At 44.0% G+C, this 24,723-nt stretch overlaps 1 protein-coding gene across 1 annotated transcript in view; it reads right to left on the bottom strand.

Moving 5' to 3' along the window:
- The window catches only part of SYN3 (synapsin III), a 260,554-nt gene that overhangs the window by 178,122 nt on the left and 57,709 nt on the right, over positions 1 to 24,723 (bottom strand). The window contains exons 4-5 of the mRNA XM_005300814.5: positions 18,983 to 19,074; positions 1,952 to 2,108 (exon numbers count right to left, since the gene is read on the bottom strand). Of these exons, the coding sequence (XP_005300871.2) occupies positions 1,952 to 2,108; positions 18,983 to 19,074 (249 nt within the window). The remainder of the gene's footprint in view (positions 1 to 1,951; positions 2,109 to 18,982; positions 19,075 to 24,723) is intronic.

The raw sequence follows: 24,723 nt of genomic DNA, 5'->3' as shown, positions 1-24,723 counted from the left end.
CAAGAAGGGTGCAAATTGTGAAGATTGGTTTTGTAACAAAGGCACCTTTTTAATAGGACATGGACTGAAAGCACCAGTGCCAAACAGGGTAGTCATAGGATAAGACTTTTCAATCATTACTGACCTCAGCTGAATTTGCAAAATCTATGGTTAAATAATGAGGATGGTTGGTTCCTTGTTACTCTCTTCTCTGTCCAAATTTTGTGATACCTGTGCAATTATATAGGAGATTTCCTAGAGTTGCATCAGCAGGGATTCTCTAGAGGAGTGGTTCTCAACCAGGGGTACACATACCCCAGGGAGTACGCAGAGGTCTTCCAGGGGGTACATCCACTCATTTAGCTATTTGCGTAGTTTTACAACAGGCTACATAAAAAGCACTAGTGAAGTCAGTACAAACTAAAATTTCATACAGACAATGACTTGTTTATACTGCTCTGTATACTGTACACTGAAACGTAAGTACAATATTTATATTCCAATTGATTTATTTTATAATTATATGGTAAAAATGAGAAAGTGAGCCATTTTTCAATACTAGCACGCTGTGACACTTTTGTATTTTTATGTCTGATTTTGTAAGCAAGCAGTTTTTAAATTAGGTGAAACTTGGGGATATGTAAGACAAATCAGCCGCCTGAAAGGGGTACAGTCATCTGGAAAGTTTGAGAGCCACTGCTCTAGAGAGGACATTGGAAAGTCCCTCTCCCCACAGCTCCATACACAAATGGTGGGAACTGAAGTCCACAGTTTCAATGGCCCTCAGATCCAGAACTGTGCAGGGGAGAATCCCATCCATGAGGCCCGACCCCTTCCCCCCAGCTATATAAGCTTGGGGAAGAGAAACCAACATAGAGAAGCAGAGACAAGCAGCTGCAGCAGGAACCTGTGAGGGGAGGGATAGCTCAGTGGTTTGAGCATTGGCCTACTAAACCCAGGGTTGTGAATTCAATCCTTGAGGGGGCCATTTAGGGATCTGGGGCAAAAATCTGTCTGGGGATTGGCCCTGCTTTAAGCAGGGGGTTGGACTAGGTGACCTCCTAAGGTCCCTTCCAACCCTGATATTCTATGAACTCTAGAGAGGCCATCATCTGGCTTTTTACAGCTTTTACTCAGGATAGTCTTTCCCCTGTGCTGACTGGCATCTCTCATGTTTACCTCAGCCTCACTCCACCTGTCTTCCACACTCCCCTTCTTCCCATTACTCTAATCTCCTCCCTTTCGTGGGCCCTCCATCTTTTCTCTCTCTTTTCTCAGTTAATCCCCTTCCAACAAAACCCCACCCCCAAATTAGAAACAAAACAAAAATAACACCCCTGGCACCAACATGACATTTGCAAATCACTGTGTTGTTCACTCTGCTCATATGTAATATCCCTTCCCCACAATCCTTGATCTTGTCCATTTAAATTGTAGGCTTTTTGGTGCCTTGTTCTATGTTTGTACAGTGCCTGGCACAATGGGGCATTGATTTTAGCTAGAGTCTCTAGGCGTTACCATAATACAAACAATAGTCATAGAATCACGTAATCCCTTTTATGAATCACTATCTACATATCCGCTAGAACAGGGTATGCTGATGGTTCGTACAAGTTAAGAAAAATGCCTAAGCCGCCCAGTGACCTAGCAGTATTGATCTGTACAGCGACAAAAGAGATCTAGATTTAACTGCAGCTCTTGTCTCCCATGCAGACAAGTGACAGAATCTGGGACTGCTGAAGATGCCTTGTAGTTAGGGCAAGGTTGTTATTCAGAAGCAAGTTGGACAGGTTGATAAAGGAGCAATGTTGGCAGGCTCCCAAAGGAGTCTCCAAACAGCTTGCTAAGGCTAGCGGAGCGGTGGCTGCAATGGGAAGGGAAGGGCTCCCATTAGGAAAACTGGAGTCTGACTTTGGCGCTCCATCATTTTTCTGGCCCGGTGCTAACGTAATAAACCTGGATTGTCACCTACCACCCAGGGCTTGCTGCAGAAGTTATAGATGGAGTAAAGGGAGTTGACACTATGGACTCCGCCATACTGCAGGCCGATGATGAGGCTGCGGAAGTCCTCTCCTAGCGCCATGCTGTATGCATGTTGTCGAACCAGAACAAAGTCAGGCTTAAAGGACCTAGAAGACACAATTAGAGTGATTTTTAAAAGAAAATAATCAGCAAGGCTCTTTTCCCTCTTTTGCATCCATCTTCCCCTATTTTGCTCTCCTTCAAATAGGCTGAACCTTCTCAGGCTGCAGTATTGTATCAATTATACTACAAAGAAAAACCGAGTGATAAAAAAAAAAATCCAACATAACCGCAAGCACAAGGGCTTAGAAACTCTCCAGACAGATTTGCCAGAGTTTCCATTTCAAACAGGCTCACACAGGAACAGCCTGTGATCATAAATTCTCTGGTGGGGTGGGGGAATTCTCCCTAGTAATCCTAATAATTCTCTTTTGAAAATCTTGGCCATATTTGGTGACACTTGTTGCAATGTGCTGCACAGATGAAGGAGGAAAAGATTGTTTTCTAATGATGAGACTGGATACTGAAATGAAGCCCACTGGGTGGGAAGAGCATGCACGGATTTCCAAAGATCTCACACATCCAGGCATCCACACACATTTACTTTTACTCACAGACCGCAGTGCATATTGGACACAGACCGCTAGAACATCAACACCTAGGGATCAGACACTGCAACATAATTAACAAATTTTCAGAGTGCCCATCCAGTGATGGGACTTACGGCACGAGCAATCAACTCATTATCCTAGCCAAGACTTGCCATGGGATCCTTATGATTCGAAATGTAGCAACTCTCTAATCAAACTGGAGGTCCGCCAGGGTTAGGCAGTAGGAGATAGCTTAGGTGTCAACCAGATGGAAATAATTCCTTTGCATACTGTATCTTAGGGCCAATTCAAAGCGTTTGGAAACAGCAGTTGGAAAGGCTGCCCAAAACAGAGTTCAGCAGTTTGTACCTTGAACGCACTGGAGGGACTTTTCCACTGACTATGGGGACTATTTTACATTTAAACAAAGTTTGCATCAAGGGCATTGGAAAAACTTCCATATTGCATTAAAATTCTGAAGAGAAATTAGTTCTGTCCCCAGGACCCATTACGTCACTGACTTTGAACATTTTCCTTGCTATGAGACTATAATTTCAATCCTTAGGATGTATGAACTGGAAATATTTTGGTTTTATAGCCCCAACTTATATTTCCGTCACTCTGGCTGGGAAATCTGAGATGGCAATTCTGGGCCAGATTGTGGCAAAGAGTATTGAGAATAAAACCCAGAGCTGCTTGTGGTTTTAAACTTTGTTTTATTTGTTGGCCTTGGACTTTTGTTATTAATCTAGACATGGCAAGAAGGATGCTTTGCCCTTGTTGTGAGGCAAGAGGCAGAGGTTTTGAAACATCAGACACCCTCCCCTGTAGTATTTCTAACCCACACGGACTCTTTAATGCAGTGGGCATCAAAGGTGGCATGTTTCTCAATCAGTGAAAGGTACAATAAACATCAGGAGGGCTGTACTATTGAATGTGCAGCTGATGTATGGATCTTCCTACGGTCAATGAAGTGAGGCAAGTGGCGACCCCATGCTGAGAAACAGCGAGAGAATACAAATCTTGGCCGTTTAACTGCTTGACTTCTGCTGACAGTTCATGTAGAAAGCACCCACTGGGCAGCCAAACATCCCCAGAAAAGAAATTAACTCTCTGGATGCCAAACATTCAGGATTCAGTGCCCCCCCCCCCAGTGGGCTGTTAAACATTCTAGGGTCTAAGCAACCAGATGCTCTAGGTGCATCTTAATTTCCCTCAGGTTCAAGAATATAGGTTGGCACAGCAGCACAAAACTATTAAAAACCACCCAACACCCAAACCCTTCCTTGCAACCAGTTTTGGAACTGGTCCTTACTGAGCTGGAATGTATTTTATGCACGCTGTCCTGGTACTAGCTTTTGTGCCCACACATGAACTTGCTATATTGACATGCACACCTTTCCCCCCACCAGCCAATGGCGAACATTCAAGGGTAAGATGGAGAATCACACTCTAAAAAAAGCTGTTACCAGCTGAAACTCTGGGTTGAAAGACTTCAGCCTGCTTGAAGTTTAGAGAAAACTATGGACTTTTAGATACTGAGGAAGCAGGAGATCCCAGTATAACAGATGGCAATGATAATGCAGAGTAAATGATGGAGCACTGCTCTCTAAACTCTATGTCTTGTATGAGAATAGGATCGGTTTCATTGGTCAGAACCCCTCCACTGAAAAAAAACACTGGGAGAGGGAAGAGGGTGCCAATAACCATAGACAATAGTATGATTCTGCCCTACCACTGCCCCGGGCTATGGATCTCTCACAAGCCACAGCTGAGAAGTGGATCTCTCTTTGGAGATGTGGGGCAATAGCCAGGTCCCAAAGTATCTTGAACAATAAGAAACAAGAGGAATGAGTGCAGGTTCTGCAACCACTAAGGTAAAAGCAGCAAGTGTGACGAAGAGGAGTCTTCTAGGCATCTATAAAAGAGAAACTGAGCCTAGTGGGAAAATGGGAGGCCAAAGGGTAGAAACTGCAAGAAGAGAGATCAAAAGGAAAACAAAGGACATCATCCCTCGGGAAGCTGGCGAGCCAGCAACTCATAAGGGCAATGATATGAATAGCAAGCAGCTGTGTGCCCTCGTACCTGGGGAGAAAGAGGCTTGGTTCCCACACAGAAGAGGATTTCTCTCAATGACATACATTTAGTTTTCTTAGGAGAGTAGATCACTTTTGAAACAATTATTCATTCAGAGGGGGAAACCATGTTCTAATATTATGAGCCCTTGAATTTTAGAATGGCTAACAGGATTAGTTTCCTTTCCCAGCTCCACTCATCCACACAACAAGCAACAAGAATGACAGCCTAAACAGAAAGCTGACAAGTCATCTAAAAGAGAAAGGGTTGAGAGAAGACTCCCTTTTCAAATGACATTAAAATAATTGGGCCTGGCAGGTTCTGTAGCATCTATGCATTGAAGTTCCAAGTACCCTCATCTGATGGGGCTAGGAGTGTGGAAATGGTAATGCAGGCTCAGCTCTTGACCAACCCCCTCAACCCAGGTTTCAGAATAGCACTGATGGGCCTTGGTTGCCTAGAACCACCTCTAGGCCTCCTTGGCCAAAACAAAGGTTGCCCGAAAGCAGATAGGCAGAGGAAGAAGCTACCTCAGAAATATAGTGGAAAGCAAAATGCTACGGATAAATGTGAAGTGTGAAAATCCAGAACAGCAGCTCAGAACATACCAGCAATAACTTGTAGCTGTGCCTTGTATGCTTCGCGCAGGTTCCCTACCTTTCCTAGATGGAAGTAGGCTTCCTGAATGCACACACCCTCCTCCCTACTGAGACCAGATGGCTGCAGCTTTTGGCAGAAGAGAGAGCCCTTTGTCATCCCAGCCTCCCCAAAAGCTCTTTCCCATACTCAGCAGAATCTAAAGATGCAAGTCCAATTTGCATTTACACTACACACCACTTTGGCAGTGTAAAAGAGCTTTCAAATGGGGGCAGCTGTAAACTAGAATGGCATGCAGGACTGTCATGTAAATGAGAATCAGACCCTTTGCCATTTAAACACTCCCACAAAAAATTCATTTTCGGGTTAAACTGATTTGCAATATTATATTTTAAAACGCATTTTAGGTTTATTCTTCTCTAATGCCGACCTTGGAATGGGCATGCATGGCTTTGTCATCTCTAGGCTTGGACTGTGGTAATATTCTCTACTTAGGGTTACCTAGAACCTCCAGAAGCTCCAAACAGTGCAGAGTATAGCTGGCTACCTCCTGAGAGGTGCAATTCACCACAAGCACAAGAACTTGCAGTTCTCTCCTAGTCTGATGTAACTTCCCACTTGTGCCAGATGCTATTCAAAGTGAGTGGCTGCCTCTCACCCTAGAGCTCATCATGGTCGTTCAGATTGGAAGGCTCTTGTTGTCCGTTTCCATAGTCAAGCACCCCAAATGTGGCAGAAGTGGATCACAGTTGAAAGTCTCCTGCCTTTGGAAGCTGGAAGCATCTCGACTATGAGGCCACCATGCAAGACATTTATTTTGGTTCGTATTTGAGTGACTGCTTTTTGTTTTGCTCCAATGTGTTTTAGTTCCGTTTTCTAAATGGTAAAACTAATTTTAGCAATGGCCCCAACTCAGAGACATGGATTCAAACACCCACGGCTTTAGGAAAAATCTGAATCCAGATCCTAACTTCTGGGCTCATGCTCAACTATACCTACATTTGTGTTTCAGTATTTGCAATTGCACCACTTAGCTGTCTTCGCAATAGGTGTGATAGAAATTAGTAAATAAGCATTTGAAGGACAATTCAAGGGAATTTTTTCCCTGTTGTTCTCATAGTTAAACACTCCAGGAGCAGCAGCAGTGGCTCTGACAGTGGAGAATGCGCTAAGAAGCAGAAGAGAATCAGATCTGAAAAGATCATCAGTAACATTTCACTGTAGTAGTTAGGTTCTCCAGCCATTGTGGACTGGAACACAGCAAATGACACCAGCAAATCCTGCTGGAAGGTGTCATTTCCTATTTCCTAGTTCTGATTATAGACTTAACTCTGGCTTGTTTCCTTGGTCCTTCAGTTGTTAATGGAAAACTTCAAAGAGCTTCATGAACATTAGAAAAATAAAATCCAGGACTACGTTATGCTGCCAAAACACCTTTTAAAATCCCTTCTCCCTCCTGTCAACAAGCCACCCACAGACAGTCAAAAATTACGTCTACTTCCACAAATAAGGTCTGTTTGACCTAGCACTTTACTTCTGCGTCATTAGATTTCTTTTGTGACTGTGAGTGAATCACACAGGAGGGCAGCTGGCCATCTCTTCTATTCATTTCAGCACTCACCATCTAGTCACACAAAGAACAGAAGGTTGCACTACTGTGACATGTTTTTCCCTTTGCACGATGATGAGCTTACGGAGCTCTTTGACCATTCCATAGGAGGAGGGCGGTCTCTCTTTCAGTCTCACAGGGCACTCTGTTTCTCATGTTCACACAAGAAGGCATCTTGGATACCAAAGACTGAACTAAAGTATTTTAAGTTTTCTGAGTGACCAACCTGTTTTACCTAAATTCTCTTACAAAGCCTCTCTTATCTTTTCAGTACTCAAAGGGAAGGAAAGTGTATAATTAAGCAATAAGATACAAAAGGCTATGTGTTGCCAGGGGATTAATGGAGTCTACAGGCAATGTTCTGAGGCACAAGGCCAAAACTGGAGTGACTTCAACTACCTAAACAGTGCAATAATCCCCCAAAGAATGCACTACCTCAGGTGTGTGTGAGCTAATATAAAATGGCATTTAGGAAATATGAACAAATCCTGTCTGTGCATTACCTGGGTGTTAGTGATATAGTTATGACATCACTGACAACCAACTACAGAGCTTGGCTATTTTTGGTTTTACATCCATTATTATATATTTCACAATGTTAGAATAACTGCATGTTCCCAGATTTCTCATTATATTAATTTAAATAGCATCGTAAAATAGAAAATCTTCCATTTCAACCAAACCCTCATCTCTTAATTTTCTACAGAAAGGGGCAAATCTTTCCTCCCTAACTCATGCAAAGAATCCCACTGAACTCAATGGGACTAATCATGTGAGTAATGTGATTGGAATTTGATCTTTGGAAAACATTATTTGACAGTGTAAAGAAGAGGAGTAGCTGTTTTAAACAGACAGTTGGGGATTCTTCTGGCACAGAGAAATCCACAGGTGGCAGAGAGGGGTCCAGTGACCAAGAGAAGGGGATTATGGCAAGAGTACTGGGAGCCACTGCAGCCACCACAATTTAGAGCAGCCTCAAGGTTGTTCTAAGTTGCTTCTTCAGAATGGACTTACATCTATTGGCCCAAGGACCAGGGATTCGTAAAGCTGGGTTACATGCTGCTCAAGCCATTCAAGAGCAGTCTCCAAAATCCATCCCCATATTTTTACTTGTAAACTGAACAAATTTGTCATGAAACTCAGTGATGAACAATAAACATAGAACCTCACATTGCAAAAAATGGCTATCACATTTCAGAACAGAACCACACTTTAGGAAAAGTGGTAGAGATCAAAAAGTTACCAGGAAAAAGACTGAAGATTTTAACAGTCCCTGTTACAACAATGGCAGAAGCCAATGGGGTTGTACATGTGTAGGCTTGGCACATTAATGTTTTATTATTTTATCATTTCAATTGATAATAGCGAAGTTCATTTTCAAGCATTTTTTTATGTTTAGCCATTTAAATTTTCACAGAGTTGTACAAAAATTATGGATTTTAAGCTTTTAAATTTTCACAGCGGTGGGAAATTATGAGAGGGTATCAGACAATTATTTAATGGCAGACATTGAGTTCAAAATGTTAAAGCTTTATAACTAGGGCCCTACCAAATTCACAGCTGTGAAAAACACATCCCAGACCATGAAATCTGGTCTCCCCTGTGAAATCTGTTTTTGTGTGTGTAATTTTACCCTATACAGATTTTAGGATTTCATGGGGGAGACCAGGGTTTCTCAAACTTGGGGTCCCGACTCAAAAGGGAGTTGCACAAAGGACAGAAGGCTATTGTAGGGGAGTCCCAGTATTGCCATCCTTACTTCTGTGCTGGGTGGCCAAAGAGTGGTGGATGCTGTCCTGATGCCCAGCTCTGAAGGCAGCGCCCCACCAGCAGCAGTGCTGAAGTAAGGGTGGTAATACCATACATAGCAAGCCACCCTTACTCATGTGCTGCTGCCTTCAGACCTGGACGGCCGGAGGGTGTCGGCTGCTGGCCGAGGGCCCAGCTCTGAAAGCAGCACCGCCGCCAGCAACAGCACAGAAGTAAGGATGGCAATACTGTGGACCTCCCTACAATAACCTTGCAACCTCCCCTAGAACTCCATTTTGGGTCAGGGCTCCTAGAGTTACAACACGGTGAAATTTCAGCTTTTAAATATCTGAAATCATGAAATTTATGATTTTTAAAAGCCTATGACCGTGAAATGAACCAAAATGGACGGTGAATTTGGTAGGGCCCTATTTATAACAATTACAAGCACAAATTGTCAACAACACATGTCCAAATACACAAAGTAAATATCCTTAAACGAACTCTAATGAGTTCTGAAGCAGCATTTCTCTTACTTTACCTATCTGTAGGTTTTGATTATTATTGATGGAAATATTTTTTGTTGCTTTGTGTGTGTACAGTGAAATCAACATTTAGCGACATTTACTGATAAAAATTTACTCTTTCCACAGATATACCTGTAGAACAAAGCAGACTTTGCCCCATCATTTCCAACATTCATTTTTCCTCTGAAACATCACTAATAAAAACCCAGGAAGAAAAGAGATGAATAGGACCAAAAAACTGACCAAACAAATACTTTAACCAACTTTTGCATTCACTTCACGATTTAGCTAATGAATGATAACTCAGACCTTGGCTGCAGATTTCTTAGCAGAAGGACTACGCGTAAATGTGAAAGGGCCAGGGAGGGGTTTTAATCTCTAAATTGTTCCCCACCCTTGTCTGGTAACAGTGACTTCTGCTTTCTGGCAGCTGCCTCCACTCCAAATGTTTTCCCCATAGCTGTCAGTATCCCACTCACACGTCGGCTGGACGCCAGCTGCTGGAGAGGTGAAGAGGGACATTATTCATCCGGGATATAACTAAACCCCGACGAGAGAAACAGTCCCTCCAAGCAGCTGTTTAACAGCAGCAACTGGAATGGATGCAACCAAAGAAAACCCTCCCCTTCCCATTGTGCTTCTGCTAAAAAAAAAAAGGGGGGGGGAGAGGGAGACGATGGTGGAAGAATAAGACAATCACCTCTCTTGTGGGAATAGTTACTAGGGTTTATAAAAAGTGTGTTGCACATGCTAGATTGTTAAATTTGTAAATACAGGCTGCTAAAGTCTACCCTGATTTACATCTTGTTCTAAGCCACTGACTTCCCTGGGTTGCTGAGTGCTTAGGTGAGGGTAGCAGTTTGCTGGGGGGAGAGGGCGGGTTGGTTTTTCTTTAAATACATATTTTAAAAGTTACATTCTGTTTGAAATATACCAGCATGACATCTATTTAAAATAATCAGCCAAATTTATTTAATTTGAAATACATTTATTCTTCTGTACATTTTGTGTTAAATATATGGTACGAATTGTACTGTTATAATACAGTACATTCTGTAGATCATGGAAAAACGATACGCTAAATATATTATTTTTCCGTCTGGATTTTGGGAGACTACATTCTCCAGATCAGTTTCATCATCCTCCTAAACTTTCCTTCCTTTGCAGGGATTCCCAGTTTGGCTTTAAAAAAGACAGGACATTTTCCTAAAATGTGTGTGGAATTTAGCCAAATGATGAAGAGGCACCAACTAGGGTTCTTCTATGAAACACGATTTCTGGAAGATGTCAGAGGTGAACACTGAGTTTTCTACTAGAGAACTTCTTGGATCAGCACATACCTACTAGCTCTCTCAAACTACTTTCATGTATCCTTTGCAGAACAGTGACAGAAAGAACCTACCCCCTAGCAGTGAGCAGTCCCTGGGTGACAAAAAATACTGATCGCCTAGCAGTGAGCAGCTAATGTGTAGCAAGAAAATATCTTCATAGGACAGGAAACCAACCACCTCTTGCAGGAGACAGCCTCTGTGTGGTAGAATATCCGTTTTTTGGGGTGGGTGGGGCCCAAGTGACAGGAAAACATCCACTTGAGACAGGTGGTCATCCACATGTGGAATTAAAGCATTCACATCCAAGAGCTGGCAACCTGTGTAGAGCAGGAATATACTTGCCTCCTGGAGTGGGCAGAGCTGAACATCAGGAAAAGACCTGCCCCCAGCATGGCAAGTTGCATGTGGAAGTGGCAGTTTCCCATTCCATGAGATCATATAATAGATCACAGTGCAAAAACATGTAGTGGAGAAACACATTTTTAGGGCACGATGGATTTAGGATTGTGATACAACAGGCTCCAGCTCTGTCACTAGAACACATGCAAATGCTAAATCAGCCGGAATCAACAGAACAGTCATAATTAATTAAAGAGACGAATGGGCTTGTACTGAGGAAACAGAACATTCATTGGCCTCTCCACAGTTGTGATTGACAGGGACATTTCAGCCAGCTAGCAGAGTGAAGCATGCACATTGTTAGACAAAATGACTGAATTGCAGGCAAAATCTGTAGTACTAACCCCTCGCCCTGCAAGAGACCTGTGCTCACCCTGTAGGATTTCCTTCCCAACAGCCAGTTTTTTAAGCATGGCTGGTTCCACTTCTCTTCACTTTCAGTCTCTCTCTCTTTGCCAGTGGCCAATTCTGTCTCATTTTGATCCAATGGAACTAACCCACTCCTTTTCTCAAGCATGGTCTGTTTGTATCAGTCTATTTAGGTACATATGACTCTCCTCACTGCAGTACCTAAACCTCTCACAGTTAGTCATTTATTATTTGTATTATGGTAGTGTCTCAGGGGGCCCAACTCACAGACCAGGACACTATTGTGGCGGGCACCATACAAACACACAAAGAGATGGTCCTTGTCCCTGGATGTTCATATCACTAGCTGGTGGCAGAAGAACTAGAGTGCCAAACAAGGCGCCTCTAACTGAAAGAGCCAACCAGGGAGGCAACAAGAGGGGAGCAATCCGGCACATATTTAATCCATATCTTTAAAAATCTGAAACACTCCCACAGAAGCTGCTTTTCCCTGTGAAAGAAAACACTCATGGATTTCAGTGTACCTCTGCTTTCCCCTCCACATCTACCAGAGACAACAACAGCAGGCTCGCTAAGCCTGGGTGCAGGGCCAGCCCACAGCATTTTGGTACCTGAGGCGGGGAGCTCAAATGACGCCCCCACGCCCCCTCGCTTGAGCCAAAACTTTGAAAGGTCTCAATTCTGCCTTCTTCCTGTTCTACTCCTCTCATGGTACTGCTCTGCTACCTACCCCAATAAAGGAGAACTAACAACTTAAAATGCCTTGTTCAAAAATTTTAAGTAACACTTGACTTTCAAACGCCTGAACAGCAAATGTAACTTTTCTTGTCTGCATAGTAAACACTGGCATTTTTATCTGTTTGAATAATCAGAGTGGTGCTTTCCGTGCCTTCTTGGTTGCAAAGATTTGAACTGCTTCCTGAAGGTCCAGCTCATGCTCTATTGAGATGGTTGCAAGGCCAACCAGCCTCTCCTGTGTCATTGTGGAGAGCAGATGTGTTTTTATTAACTTCAGCTTGGAGAAGCTGCATTCTCCACTGGCCACTGTTACAGGAAGTGTGAGAAGTATGTGCAGAGCAACAAAACCTTTTGAAAAGAGGGTGGTCATCTTATTCCAGAACAGCCTTTGGAGTTGATCTTGCTGAAATGAAGTTGAAAGGGCTTTCAATTCATCACCTAAATCACTCGCATCAATATCGTGTGTCAACACTGTCTCTAGTGCCCTGCATTGCTGATGTAGGTCTTCTTCAGGTATAGTGAGGAGTTTTGGAATATCATACAACATCCCAAATATACTGCTGTGTTCCTTGAGCTGCATTAAACGTTCTTCAACTGACTGTATTGCACAATCTAGCACCTGGTTAAAGAATTCAACTTTGAATTGTTGTTTGGGGTCTCTTATGGGATTATCCTGTGCCTCGTAATCAAAATGTCTTCTTCGGTGACTCTTGTATTCTTGAATGGGTGGGAAAATAGCTTCAGTGTGAAGTTCCTCTGCCAACTTCTGTGCACTCTTCAGAATGATTTGAAATCCTTCTGAGACTGATAAATTAAGTCCCAGGCAGTTTGCTGTGTGTGGGTCTTTCAGACATCACCTTAATAACCACGGTCCCGTGCATGGATATTGCACCTCTGAGCTATTGCACTCCACCCAGAGGTGGCTGCAGTTCACTGGTGAAGCGATTCCTGTTTCCAAGGTGGTTAGTGATCTTTTGGAATGAAAGGTCCTCTATAGCTATAGGGCCCCTCATCAAATTGCACAATATTATTTATTTAACATTTAACTGGGAAAGTTTTGGTGCTGCATATCATCACAGGACTGCAATTGTTATGCAGGCAAGGCAGGTGCACTGCAGAATCTCCCCACGCTGCTCTGAGAAGGCATTGTGCTAATGACCCACATCACATCCACTTGTTCTGTTGCTGGTCCTACTGAACAGGGGCATCCAGAGTGTTGCAATAAGTATGGTAATTTGGTAACATGGTAAAGTGTTCACTAGAGACTACATAAGGCATCATACGGCTACTCTCTTTCCTTCTGAATTTTTGGAGACATGTGCAAGGAAGAGCTTTCAGAGTGAACGTTAGATGGAGAAACAGAGGCATAGAGAAATTAAAGCAAACATTTTCAAATGTCGGTAACTCAACAGTTAGGCATCTGAATCCATATCAGGTCGCTAGATAAGTGACCAGATTTTTAGAGGTACTGAGAATCCTTTGGGCATGTCTCCATTGCATCTGGGAGCAAGCCACCCAGCCCAGGTCCACAGACTCGTGTTATCAAGGCTCGTGCTAGTGCTCTATAAGTACCTGTGTGGACGTGGAGGCTTGGGCTGGAATTCAGGCCCTGAAGTCTGGGGAGAGGGTGAGGGATGTGGGCTCAAGAGCCTGAGCTGCAACATCAAAGCAATGTCTGCACAGCTATGTCTAGAGCATTAGGGCGAGTGTGTGGACAAGGGCTGTGAGGCTCACTCCCAGATGTAGTGCAGACACGCCCCTCGTCCTCATTGAACTGCCTGTCATTTGTGGGAGCCCCGGGTCTCTAAAAATCAGGCCACCAAGTAGGTACCTTACTCCAGCTGCCCACGTTTAACATTTTTTAGCTGAAGTGACTTGCCCAAGGTGTCACAAGCTAGTGGCAGAATCCAAAACGGCATTAAGGTCCACTTACAGCCACTCCCCGCTCTCCCCAATTGACAACACTGCCTACAAAATTATGTATTTAATGTTGTCTGAGGGAAGGGCTAGAGCTTTAAGTAATATTGCACCTTCCCGTTAAACAGGGCCTCTTTTTCAGAAAACAGCTCCACAGTTATTTACTTGGGCAGTTTTAATCAACTGGCATAGGGACGAATAGAATGTCCTAAATCCTAGGCCCCAAAAACAATAAAAAAAGTGGTTTGAATTAAGCATGCAATAGACTCTGTCTATTCCATATGAATGACAGGGAGACCCATTGCAAATAACTGAATTTAGCTAACTAGGGAATAATTCAACTAACACAATTTGAAATGTGAAGATAATATACCAGAAAATGTTAATATGGAGTGTAGGTTAGCTTTAGTTATTTATAATCTGCTAGTACATACATGACAGTGCATTTACTATATTAAATTAGTAATTCAAACCCTTACTGCAGCACTCAGTTACCATTCCTTTGAAGAGGAGTGTGCAGAGGTCATTGCTTTTTAGGGGGCGGGGGATCCTAAATGTGCATATTAATGAGGTACTATTTTGTCCTATGTCACATTAAGGGGATTTACAGGCATTCAGGATTTTTCCAGGCATCCCGATTGTTCACATTTGCTATCTGGTCACCCTACCTGAGGCTTAAATAGTTCACCTGAACCAAGGCCCAAACAATCCCCTTGCCCAGAAAAAAATAATCTGTTGCTTTGTTTTTGTTTAATCAACATTTTCTGCACTCTGTGGCCTTGAACTTGTAACTCTCTTCAGGTTCTCCTGTAGTTTCCAGTTTCCCTGGGCCACATCAGACCTTCCATTCCTTGAGTGAGTATAAGCAATTGCTTAAGCAGAAGCTTGCTGTACTGTGGTTTGGGTATTTTAGAAGCAGAAATTACTCATGTTTCTTCTGAGGAATTCTCAGTGTTTGCAGAGAGCGTTAACTTAGAACCTCTCTAATTTATTCCCACAATATTACAGATCGGTCAATCCTTCCCATCTTCTTTAGGGGTTTACTCTTGCTGTGACTAGAATAACTCAACCACAATGAGTATCAAATTATCTTCATTAGGGATCTGTGTGTACATGTGCATGAGGAGCGTGCCTGGGTGAGGCTGTCTGTGGCATGGGTGGATTTATGGGTATAGAACGTATGTGCTCTTGTGGCTAGGAGAAACATGTGCACAAGGGAGGAGAAGGTGAGTTGCACGTGCACGAGAGACAAGTTGCATGTGTGTCAGGAAACTAAAGTGTGTGCATGCCTGCGTCTGTGTCCATGACTGTACAGTGTGTGTGCCCACACACAACTGGCATGTATGTATATTTTCATGTTTATGAGCAGTATGAATTATGAGGTTATTCTGGGAATGCCTAAAGACCAATCAAGAACAGGGCCCCATTGTGCTAGGCACTGTATAAACACAGAGTAGGAGCCAATCCCTGCCCTGAACAGTTTACAATCTAAACCGTTGTGACAGACAAAAAGGTAAGGGAATGGAGCATAACACACATGCAACGTGAACAGTGTGATGGTGGCAAATGTCATGCTAGTGCCACAATATTATTGATTTTAATTTTTGGGGCAGGTTGTCATGAGTAGGGTATGAGCTAAATGGAAAGACAAAGGGAGGGAGTGGGGTGAGGAGGACAGGACTGGACTGAGGGGAAGAGGATGGGAAGGAAGGTAGGAGAGGCAGTTGTGGAGTGAATGAGTGCAGTATGACAGATGTATGTGTCATCCAGAAAAATAAGACGGAACATTGTCCAGTGTTTTCTCCTCTTCTCTTAGCTTGACTTTTGGTAGGCATGAGGTTTGGAGAGCATCTATGGGATAAGACAAAGAATGAGAGTCCCTAGTGATACAGGGTGTGATAAACCTAGTGATTTCCTACAAATCTGTTCTCCAGCCCCATACAGAAGAATTTGAATAGTGTGGGAATTCCCCTTCTGACCAAGGCTGGAGGGAGGGAAGAGTCTTTCCACAAGACTTATGAGTGTGCTCCTTTATTAGCTTCCCAAAGTGAGAATTTCTTTTTCATTCTCTGTGTCTTCTAACCTGCTCCAAGGGTAATACAAGACACTTGTGCTGTGCTCCCAAGCGAGCTAAGCAGGGGGCCATACCAGCACAGGTGGTGAACAAATGCTGCATGTGTGCAGTAGTATGTCAAAGCTGAGATACGTCCAAATGGATAGAACATATGACCAGATCCACATATGCCAGGCACCCATACAGATACCCACCCACCCACCCAAGTCACCCCACCATACAAACATCCACATCTACAAGCACACACGGACAAACACAAAGATGCATACACACCACTGCCACAGCCAGATGCACACATACTCTTTCTCATATATAAATACCCATGCAGACAGACACCCTATAATACAGACAACTCATTCATCACAAACAGAAAACACCCCCTTTTTCAGACACAAAGTTTTTATTGTCAGTAACAGTTTAATAACCGAAGGGAAATTTTGATAGACTCCTGAATAACTTTAAGGGCATGGGAAGAGAAAAGAAAATGGGATCAACACAGGTGATCTTCTTGGATAGCTTTCCAGTTTTGTATGTGAATGAACAAAGGAGTAGACTGGCACTGACCACCAGCTGATGGATGCACCAGTGGTGCAGATGGAAGCTTTTGAATGCACATAGCATGGAAATAATTTGTGCACTGGGAGGCAAAAATTAGTGGGACAAGTGAACACAACGGATGTCATAGATCTGAATTTTAAATATTTAACACAGACTCACGAAATCTTACATGGAAAGATCACTGGAAATTTGCATAGATACAAGCATGGCCACAATCACGGAAAAATGGCTGGAGAACTATAAACAAAACTCCAAAGCAGTGTATCAAGTTTGTGGGATATATTTAGTACAGGGATTGGCAACCTTTGGCACGCGGCCCACCAGGGTCAGCCCCCTGGCGGGTCGGGCCGGTTTGTTTACCTGCCGCGTCCGCAGGTTCGGCCAATCGCAGCTCCCACTGGCTGTGGTTCGCCGTCCCAGGCCAATGGGGTGGCGGGAAGTGGTGGCCAGCACATCCCTCAGCCCATGTCGCTTCCTGCAGCCCCCATTGGCCTAGAGTGGTGAACTGCGGCCAGTGGGAGCCGCGATCGGCCTAACCTGCGGACTCGGCAGGTAAACAAACCGGCTCGGCCCGCCAGGGGGCTTACCCGGACGGGCTGCATGCCAAAGGTTGCCAATCCCTGGTCTAGTGGGATGTCCCAGTGATCAATGTGAGATCTGATTGATTCTAACATCTGTATTAATGCTCTAGAACAGGGGTGGGCAAACTTTTTGGCCCGAGGGCCACATCGGCATTGCGAAACTGTATGGAGGGCCGCGTAGGGAAGACTGTGCCTCCCCAAACAGCCTGGTCCTTGCCCCCTTCCACTTCCCGCCCCCTAACTGTCCCCCTCAGAACCCCCGACCCATCCAACTCTCCCCAGCTCCTTGTCCCCTGACCGCCCCTTCCCGGGACCCCCACACCAACTGCCCCCCAGGATCCCCCCATCCAACCCCCCTGTTCTCTGTCCCCTGACTGCCCCACCCCCTATCCACACTCCCGACCCCTATCCACACCCCCACCCCTGCCAGCCCCCCTGGGACACCCATGCCTATCCAACGCCCCCTGCTCCCTGTCCCCTGACTGCTCCCCTCCAGAACCTCTGCCCCATCCGACCGCCCCCTGCTCCCTGTCCCCTGACTGCCTCCCAGGACTCCCTGCCCCTTATCCAACCCCCCGCCCCCTTACCATGCGGCTCAGAGCAGCAGGAGCTCGCAGCCCCACCGCCTGGCCAGAGCCATCCACGCCGCCTGTGCTGCCCGACAGGAGCGGCGGCCCAGAGCGCGGGCTTCGCGGTGCGCTGAGGCTGCGGGGGAGGGGGGACAGCGGGGGAGGGGCCGGGGGCTAGCCTCCCTGGCTGGGAGCTCAGGGGCCGGGCAGGACGGTCGGATGTGGCCCACGGGTTGTAGTTTGCCCACTTCTGCTCTAGAAGAATATGTAGAGAGCATACTAGTTAAGATACTGTATTTGGGTCTGTAATATAACTCATTGAGTATCGAGAAATAATACAAAGAGAACTTACAGTGGTTAGAAAAATGGGTAGGGAAGAAGATTACATTTCCAGCCTGAACAAACGTAAGCTATTACATCTGGATAAAGAAAACAAAATAAATTTGAAAAATGGTAATGACAGAATAAACTAAGAAGTGAACTTTTAAAAAAAAAGTGATTTGGGGGGCTGCATATACAGTATAATTCCCATCATGGAATAGAGAGGTGATCATTGCTTTATATATGACATACGTATATTGATATTCTGGGCACCTCAGTACCAGAAAGAAGTGGACTAATGCTGTCTGACTAATGAAATGGATAGATGGCCAGGATGAATAGAGAGCAGCACTGTTGGATGTGCCTTTGCCTGCAGTAGACTGTGGTTGATGCAAGGTGGTTATGCTGAAATGCTAACAACTACAGAAATATCCAACAGACTGAGGTATTGCATCCTCCCCTGAGGTGACGCAGAAGGCAATGTTGAAGAGGAAAATCTTCCCTAAGGAAGGTGGTGCCGAAGAGCAGGCAGGTTGGTAGATGAAGTTCATGGAAGTATTCAGCAGCCACCAGACCTGCAGATATTCAAGCAGACTGTCCCAGGCAAAGTGGAACGCATATGGGGCTGGTTGTGCGTGCAAGGCAGTATTTACAGTCAAAGTAAGTCAGCAGGAGAATACGAGAGTGAAAGGTGAAATGAAGACCATTGCCTATTGGCAGTACCATCAGGCCTGAGGTTCAAAAGATTATGAGAATGGGACGTTTCTGCCTAAATTAACGGGTGGGGAAAAGTGAGGATAGAAAACAACAAAACTAGGAAATCATGTACATTTGGGGTCTGATCCAAAGCCCACCAAAGTCACTGGGGGCCTGTCCATTGACCTCAGTGGGCTGTGACCAGGTACCTGACCCATCCCACTTACTCCCACATCTCCCTAAAAAAAAAAGAAATGTAAGGAAAGTCAGCGTTTCTCACCTTACTACCTTGGTGCCGTTCCTCATGACCTGCATGTCCACCATGCAGCCACCAGTAACGTAAGCAGCCAGGTTCAGCTCTGAGAACTCAGCCTGCAGTGAAGTGAAAGAACAGAGCATTACATGATGACAGAAAACACAAAGAATAAATTGACAGAAATGCAAAACTGTCTTCACACGGAATGTTTCTTTCAAAACTTTTCCATGAGGCAACAGCAGATCCAGTTACTGCTGATTTGCAATGGAAACACTGGAAAAGTGTTTATTGCTCCAACACTAATGCTGCATGACTACTCGGGATTAGATTTATGGCAATAATAAATACTAAAGGAATTAAGAATCATCAGGCCAAAAAACAAAAACAGAGGTAAAGTCATTTGAATATGACTCAAGTTCCCACTTGGAAACATTCATTTGGAATTATGTCTGAATCCGCTGTCATGGCACTGGCCAGCAATAAACCTAATGCATGAGATTTATGCCTCCCTTAATAGCCAAAAACCTCATTATGCTGCAGGAAGGTGACAAACAGGGGAATCTAGCTGAAGTGGCTTAGCTATTAAAGGTTTAACTATTAAATGTTTAGTGGAGCTGGGTAGGTTACTAAGTTAATGTTTAATTATTAAAACAATTCAGTGCATTCTCTTTATAAAGTGTAACTCACACTCACGAAAAGGTTAGCAAAGAATAATTAAGCAATTAGAGGTAAAAGGTGAGTTCCAGGTGACTACACTTGCTGCATGTCTCAGGTGGATCCCAAGGACTTCAACAGTGTCATATATGTAATAATCCCCTAGAAATGCATTTGATTGAGGGCCTGATTACCAATATGAAATATAATGAAGAAAGGAGTGCAAACTAGACTTGCAGAATGTATTGAGCAGTATATGTGGGAGTAGGATGTCAATATTAGCCAGTCAGGATATTCAAAATTTCTAAAGGTCTTCCCAAATTACAGTTTAATGAATAAACTGTAGTGAGGCATAGTATGTCTGTCTAAAGTGCCTATCACCATAGCTTGCAAGGTCCTGATTCTGCAACAAGATACATGCAGGTAAACCCCTATACCCATATAAAGCCCTATTAAATCAACTGGTCTCCATGGGGATGAAGGTGTCTATCTTATTCTGTATCTCATTGCAGTAACAAGGCCTACATTTGGATGCAGAAAACTGATCTTCTCACTTGAATCATTACAAGGGAAAAAGGGGCCACATCTTTTAATTTCAGGTGTGGCTTTTCACTACAGATTTTTAAAAAAGCAATTGGGCAATGTTGTCCTCTAACTAGTCTTCTAACTAGTTCAAAGTGGCTTCTACCTAATTTCATAGCTATGCAGTGTTGCCAAATCTCACGATTTAATCATGAATCATACAATAAATTAGTGTTTTTCTTAAAGGCCCAGTAACTGAAATCAAGAGATTGTATGATAATCAGAAAATCATAGAATATCAGGGTCGGAAGGGACCTCAGGAGGGGATATAGTCCAACCCCCTGCTCCAAGCAGAACCAATCCCCAACTAAATCATCAATATGTCAAATTTCATTTTAAAAAGTGTTTCTAACTCTCATAGATGCACAGAAAAGCTTGAAAATAAGAAGTGAATGCACCCTAAACGTTCAGAAACCAGAAGGCAAATAAGAATAACCCCACCATGATGGGATGAGGCCCTGGGCTTACTGGTGACTTTTCCTAGTGGTTAGGATGCCGGGCCTCGACATTCCTCCCCGCCACCTCCAGTGCCCCTCGCCTGCAACTATAGCACTGCGAATTGGTGGCCGGGTCACTGATTAATCCCCTTCCAGGAAAGGAGAGTCCAGAGGAATATATAGGGTCCCATGCCCTCACAAAGAGAAGGTCTTCAGCCCTCTCCTGCAGGTGGCTTGCCCTTGCCCGGAGGCTCTCCACTTCACTATCCCTTCCTGACAGCAGACACAAGGGGTGAAAGAGAGGCAATAATATCAAGCACACTGGAGTGCTTTCAGGCTGCTTCCCTGGGCCACTGGCCTCCCCCCAACATCTCAAAGTCTAACATAAGATAGCAACGACAACAAAAAAGAATAGCAAAACTTTCAGCATAGCTGGGCTCAGTGCTAGCCCCTTCCTTGCAGCGATGGCATCTATAGCAGCCTTGCTTAGGAGCTGTCAGAACAGGTCTGTCCCTGTACCCAGTCAGCTCAGCTGGGGGCAGTCTGGCTCCCTTTTAAGTTCCTGCTCCAGTTGGGGCAGAGTCACCTGGGTCCAGCGCTGCTCCTTAACCCCTTCAGTTCTAATGTGGGGTTTATACACCCCATCATGCCCACATTTAAAAAAAATCTCACAATTTTTTAGGCCTGAGTCTGACTTATGAGCTTTGAATGCTTGGGGTTAGCCATACTGATAATGCAATTGGCCAGCTACATTTAGTGCCGGTAACATCACATCTACTCTTCAAACATTGTAGGGAAATCCCTTAAACAACTTTTACATTGGAATCCTTCCATAACAGAAATTCCCCACCATCCAAAAGGAACTCTTTGTGCCAAGGAGTTCAAATGGGACCACAAGTGCACAAATGAACTACTGTCAGCTGTTTGATGATTAGTCATGTTCTCCCCAATATCACAGTTTTACCTACCCATCACCACGCCAGTGTTCTGATCTATACAAGACCTAAGTTAGTCTATCTCTATTGAGTCTATTAGAGCAAGAGAGATCACCCCTCTCAGAATCATTGTTTCATGCTATCAGCAGACTCAGTCAGACATTGCTGCATCAGTTACATACGGCTTACATTTGGAGGGTTAACTTGGCAACCATGAGTGGGCCAGAGACTTACTTTTAAAAAGTGCTTATATCCTGCACAATCTGAACATACCCTATGGACTATGTGTCACTCTGGAGGTTACCCTACTCTCACTCATGCAGTCTTTACTCAGGCCATCAACTTTCATGGAAATTTTGCCTGAGTGAGAAAATGTAGAATTGGACCATATGATAAGAACATAAGAACGGCCGTACCAGGTCAGACCAAAGGTCCATCTAGCCCAGTATCCTGTCTGCCGACAGTGGCCAATGCCAGGTGCCCCAGAGGGAGTGGACCTAACAGGCAATGATCAAGTGATCTCTCTCCTGCCATCCATCTCCATCCTCTGACAAACAGAGGCTAGGGACACCATTCCTTACCCATCCTGGCTAATAGCCATTAATGGACTTAACCACCATGAATTTATCCAGTTCTCTTTTAAACGTTGTTATAGTCCTAGCCTTCACAACCTCCTCAGGTAAGGAGTTCCACAAGTTGACTGTGCGCTGCGTGAAGAAGAACTTCCTTGTATTTGTTTTAAACCTGCTACCTATTAATTTCATTAGGTGACCCCCTAGTTCTTGTATTATGGGAAAAAGTAAATAACTTTTCTTTATCCACTTTCTCCACATCACTCATGATTTGATATACCTCTATCATATCCCCCCTTAGTCTCCTCTTTTCCAAGCTGAAGAGTCCTAGCCTCTTTAATCTCTCCTCATATGGGACCCATTCCAAACCCCTAATCATTTTAGTTGCCCTTTTCTGAGCCTTTTCTAGTGCCAGTATATCTTTTTTGAGATGAGACCACATCTGTATGCAGTATTCGAGATGTGGGCGTATCATCGATTTATATAAGGGCAATAATATATTCTCAGTCTTATTCTCTATCCCCTTTTTAATGATCCCTAACATCCTGTTTGTCATCAAAACTCCCTGATGTGTGTAAATGGCCCTATCCGTATAAGGTATTTTTAGAGTGCCCAACACTGACCTATCCAAGCACACATTCTCACCTATTATCACCTTTTTCTGGCATTGGTTTTCTGCCTTACTCTGCTAAGTTAACAGCCATTGCCTCTTTCACCTAGGTGCTTTGTGCTATCAGACAGGCCCCGATAGCTAACATTTGGAAGAAGGCTGAACCTTCAGCAAGAATTGTTTCCTGTTGATTTCCCATCATGCCCTGTATTTTTTGCTCTGTGGCTTTTTTAGGCCTGACAACTTCCTTGGCTGGAAGCTCATGGTCTGATGCCTCTATGAACCTGCGCTCACCTTGCAGACAAAAGCAGTCAGTGCAGATAGAGATTGATAGATAACTGTGCATCAGAGGGGAAGGTCTGATGGTCCTTTCCTTGGCACATCGTGTAGTCATTTATATGTGCTAAGTGGATGTAGATGATACCATTCTAATCTGGTGATGTTTTACACTCACTTTGCACTCCTGTAAATGACTACTTAACATAGAATCAGGTCCAGGTCCAGAGAGCCTCCCAACCGGTATCAATAGACTCAGGATAGCAGGACTTGAACTATTGCTCTAAAACAGCTGTAGAGACAGTGCTTTGAAGTTACCGCTCAGGCTGGAGCTCGGACTCTGAAGCCTGTCCCCTCCCTAGGCTTCAGAGCCCGAGCCCCCACTTCAAAGTGTACCCTACACACCTTTTTTTAGAGTACTTGAGAGAGCCTTGCTAGTCCCAAGTGTCTCAACCCATGCTGGAAGGCTGGCTCCCATTGACTACATAGCCATGCCCTTTGTAACTCTGGGGGTCCCAGAACTTAGCAGACTCACATTTACATTTTGAGGTTAAACGACAAAAGACATTTTCCACAAAAAGTATTTAAGTATTTTAACTCCTCCCTCCGCCCACCCCCCGCCAAACTTCCCAAACCTTCCTCAAACTTCAGAACTTTTTATGAAATCTCCAACTTCTTGGGACTCTTTCCATCCCAATCTTTGCTCTGAAGGCTGCCAAAAACTTGACACAAAGTTTTAGGTGCCAAAGAAACATTTTGGTTAAAAATTTTTGAGGGGTTGAGGCGTTGTTTATATATTTGCCACAGAATAAAGCAGAAAATTACTCATAATTTAAAAGCATAAAATGAATTGTAAATGTAAATTAATTAGTTTTTGCCAATACCAATTCTCGATATATGATGTGGGAGACTTGGGCATAGGCCTGGAAAACATACACAGTTTTTGCACTGGCACAACTATTTTGGTTAGGAACATGATTTTTTAAAAACCAAAACAGTGACATCTGTATAACCCCTAATGCGGGCGCAGCTAGTCCAGTACAAAGGTGCCTTATACCAATAAAGCTTATTCCCCTTTTTGTATGAGAACAAGCTATGGTAATATAAGCATATTTATGCCAATATAACTGTCCACACTTGGGGGTTTAAAGCAGTACAACTTGTGTGTTAAAATCCTTGTCCAAATCTCTCACTCCTTGAGCTAGAAGGGAGCTAAGGAACACTTTGGAAGCAGCATGTTCAGCCCCTGAAGAGTGGAGGGGAATGTATGTCTCATACTGTGGCAGTGATTGGCTGCAAAAGGAGTCCTGCCCACCAGCCATTGGTCAGAAAGTTGATGGTGGTGATGCAAGTCCAAAGGTATAAAGGGGTGGGGTGGAGCAGTGGGGGTGGGAAAGATAAAAGGCAGAAGAAAATTCTCAGGTCTCTGACAGGGAAGCAGGCACTACACAGGCCACTCTGCCAACAGAAATTCGACAGGCAGATAGAGAGGAATAAAGTGATTTTTTTCCCCAAGTCAACATCACTTATACCATCTTGCAGAACCAGCCAGTGAACGAACAATGGCAATAAAAGAAAGAAAGAAAGAAAGCCCAGAAAAGAGATTCCATTCTGTTCCCTAATCAGATGCATTTGACTTTAGTTTAATCTCCTGCATGGCAGTGGAGAGGAGGATTGTGATTTTTTTTTTTTTAAAGCT

The sequence above is a fragment of the Chrysemys picta genome, chromosome 1, assembly GCF_011386835.1.
Source record: "Chrysemys picta bellii isolate R12L10 chromosome 1, ASM1138683v2, whole genome shotgun sequence".
In the NCBI taxonomy this organism is placed as follows: Eukaryota; Metazoa; Chordata; order Testudines; family Emydidae; genus Chrysemys; species Chrysemys picta.
Note: the sequence above shows the minus strand (reverse complement) of the source record. Positions and strands in the feature narration are given on the sequence as shown.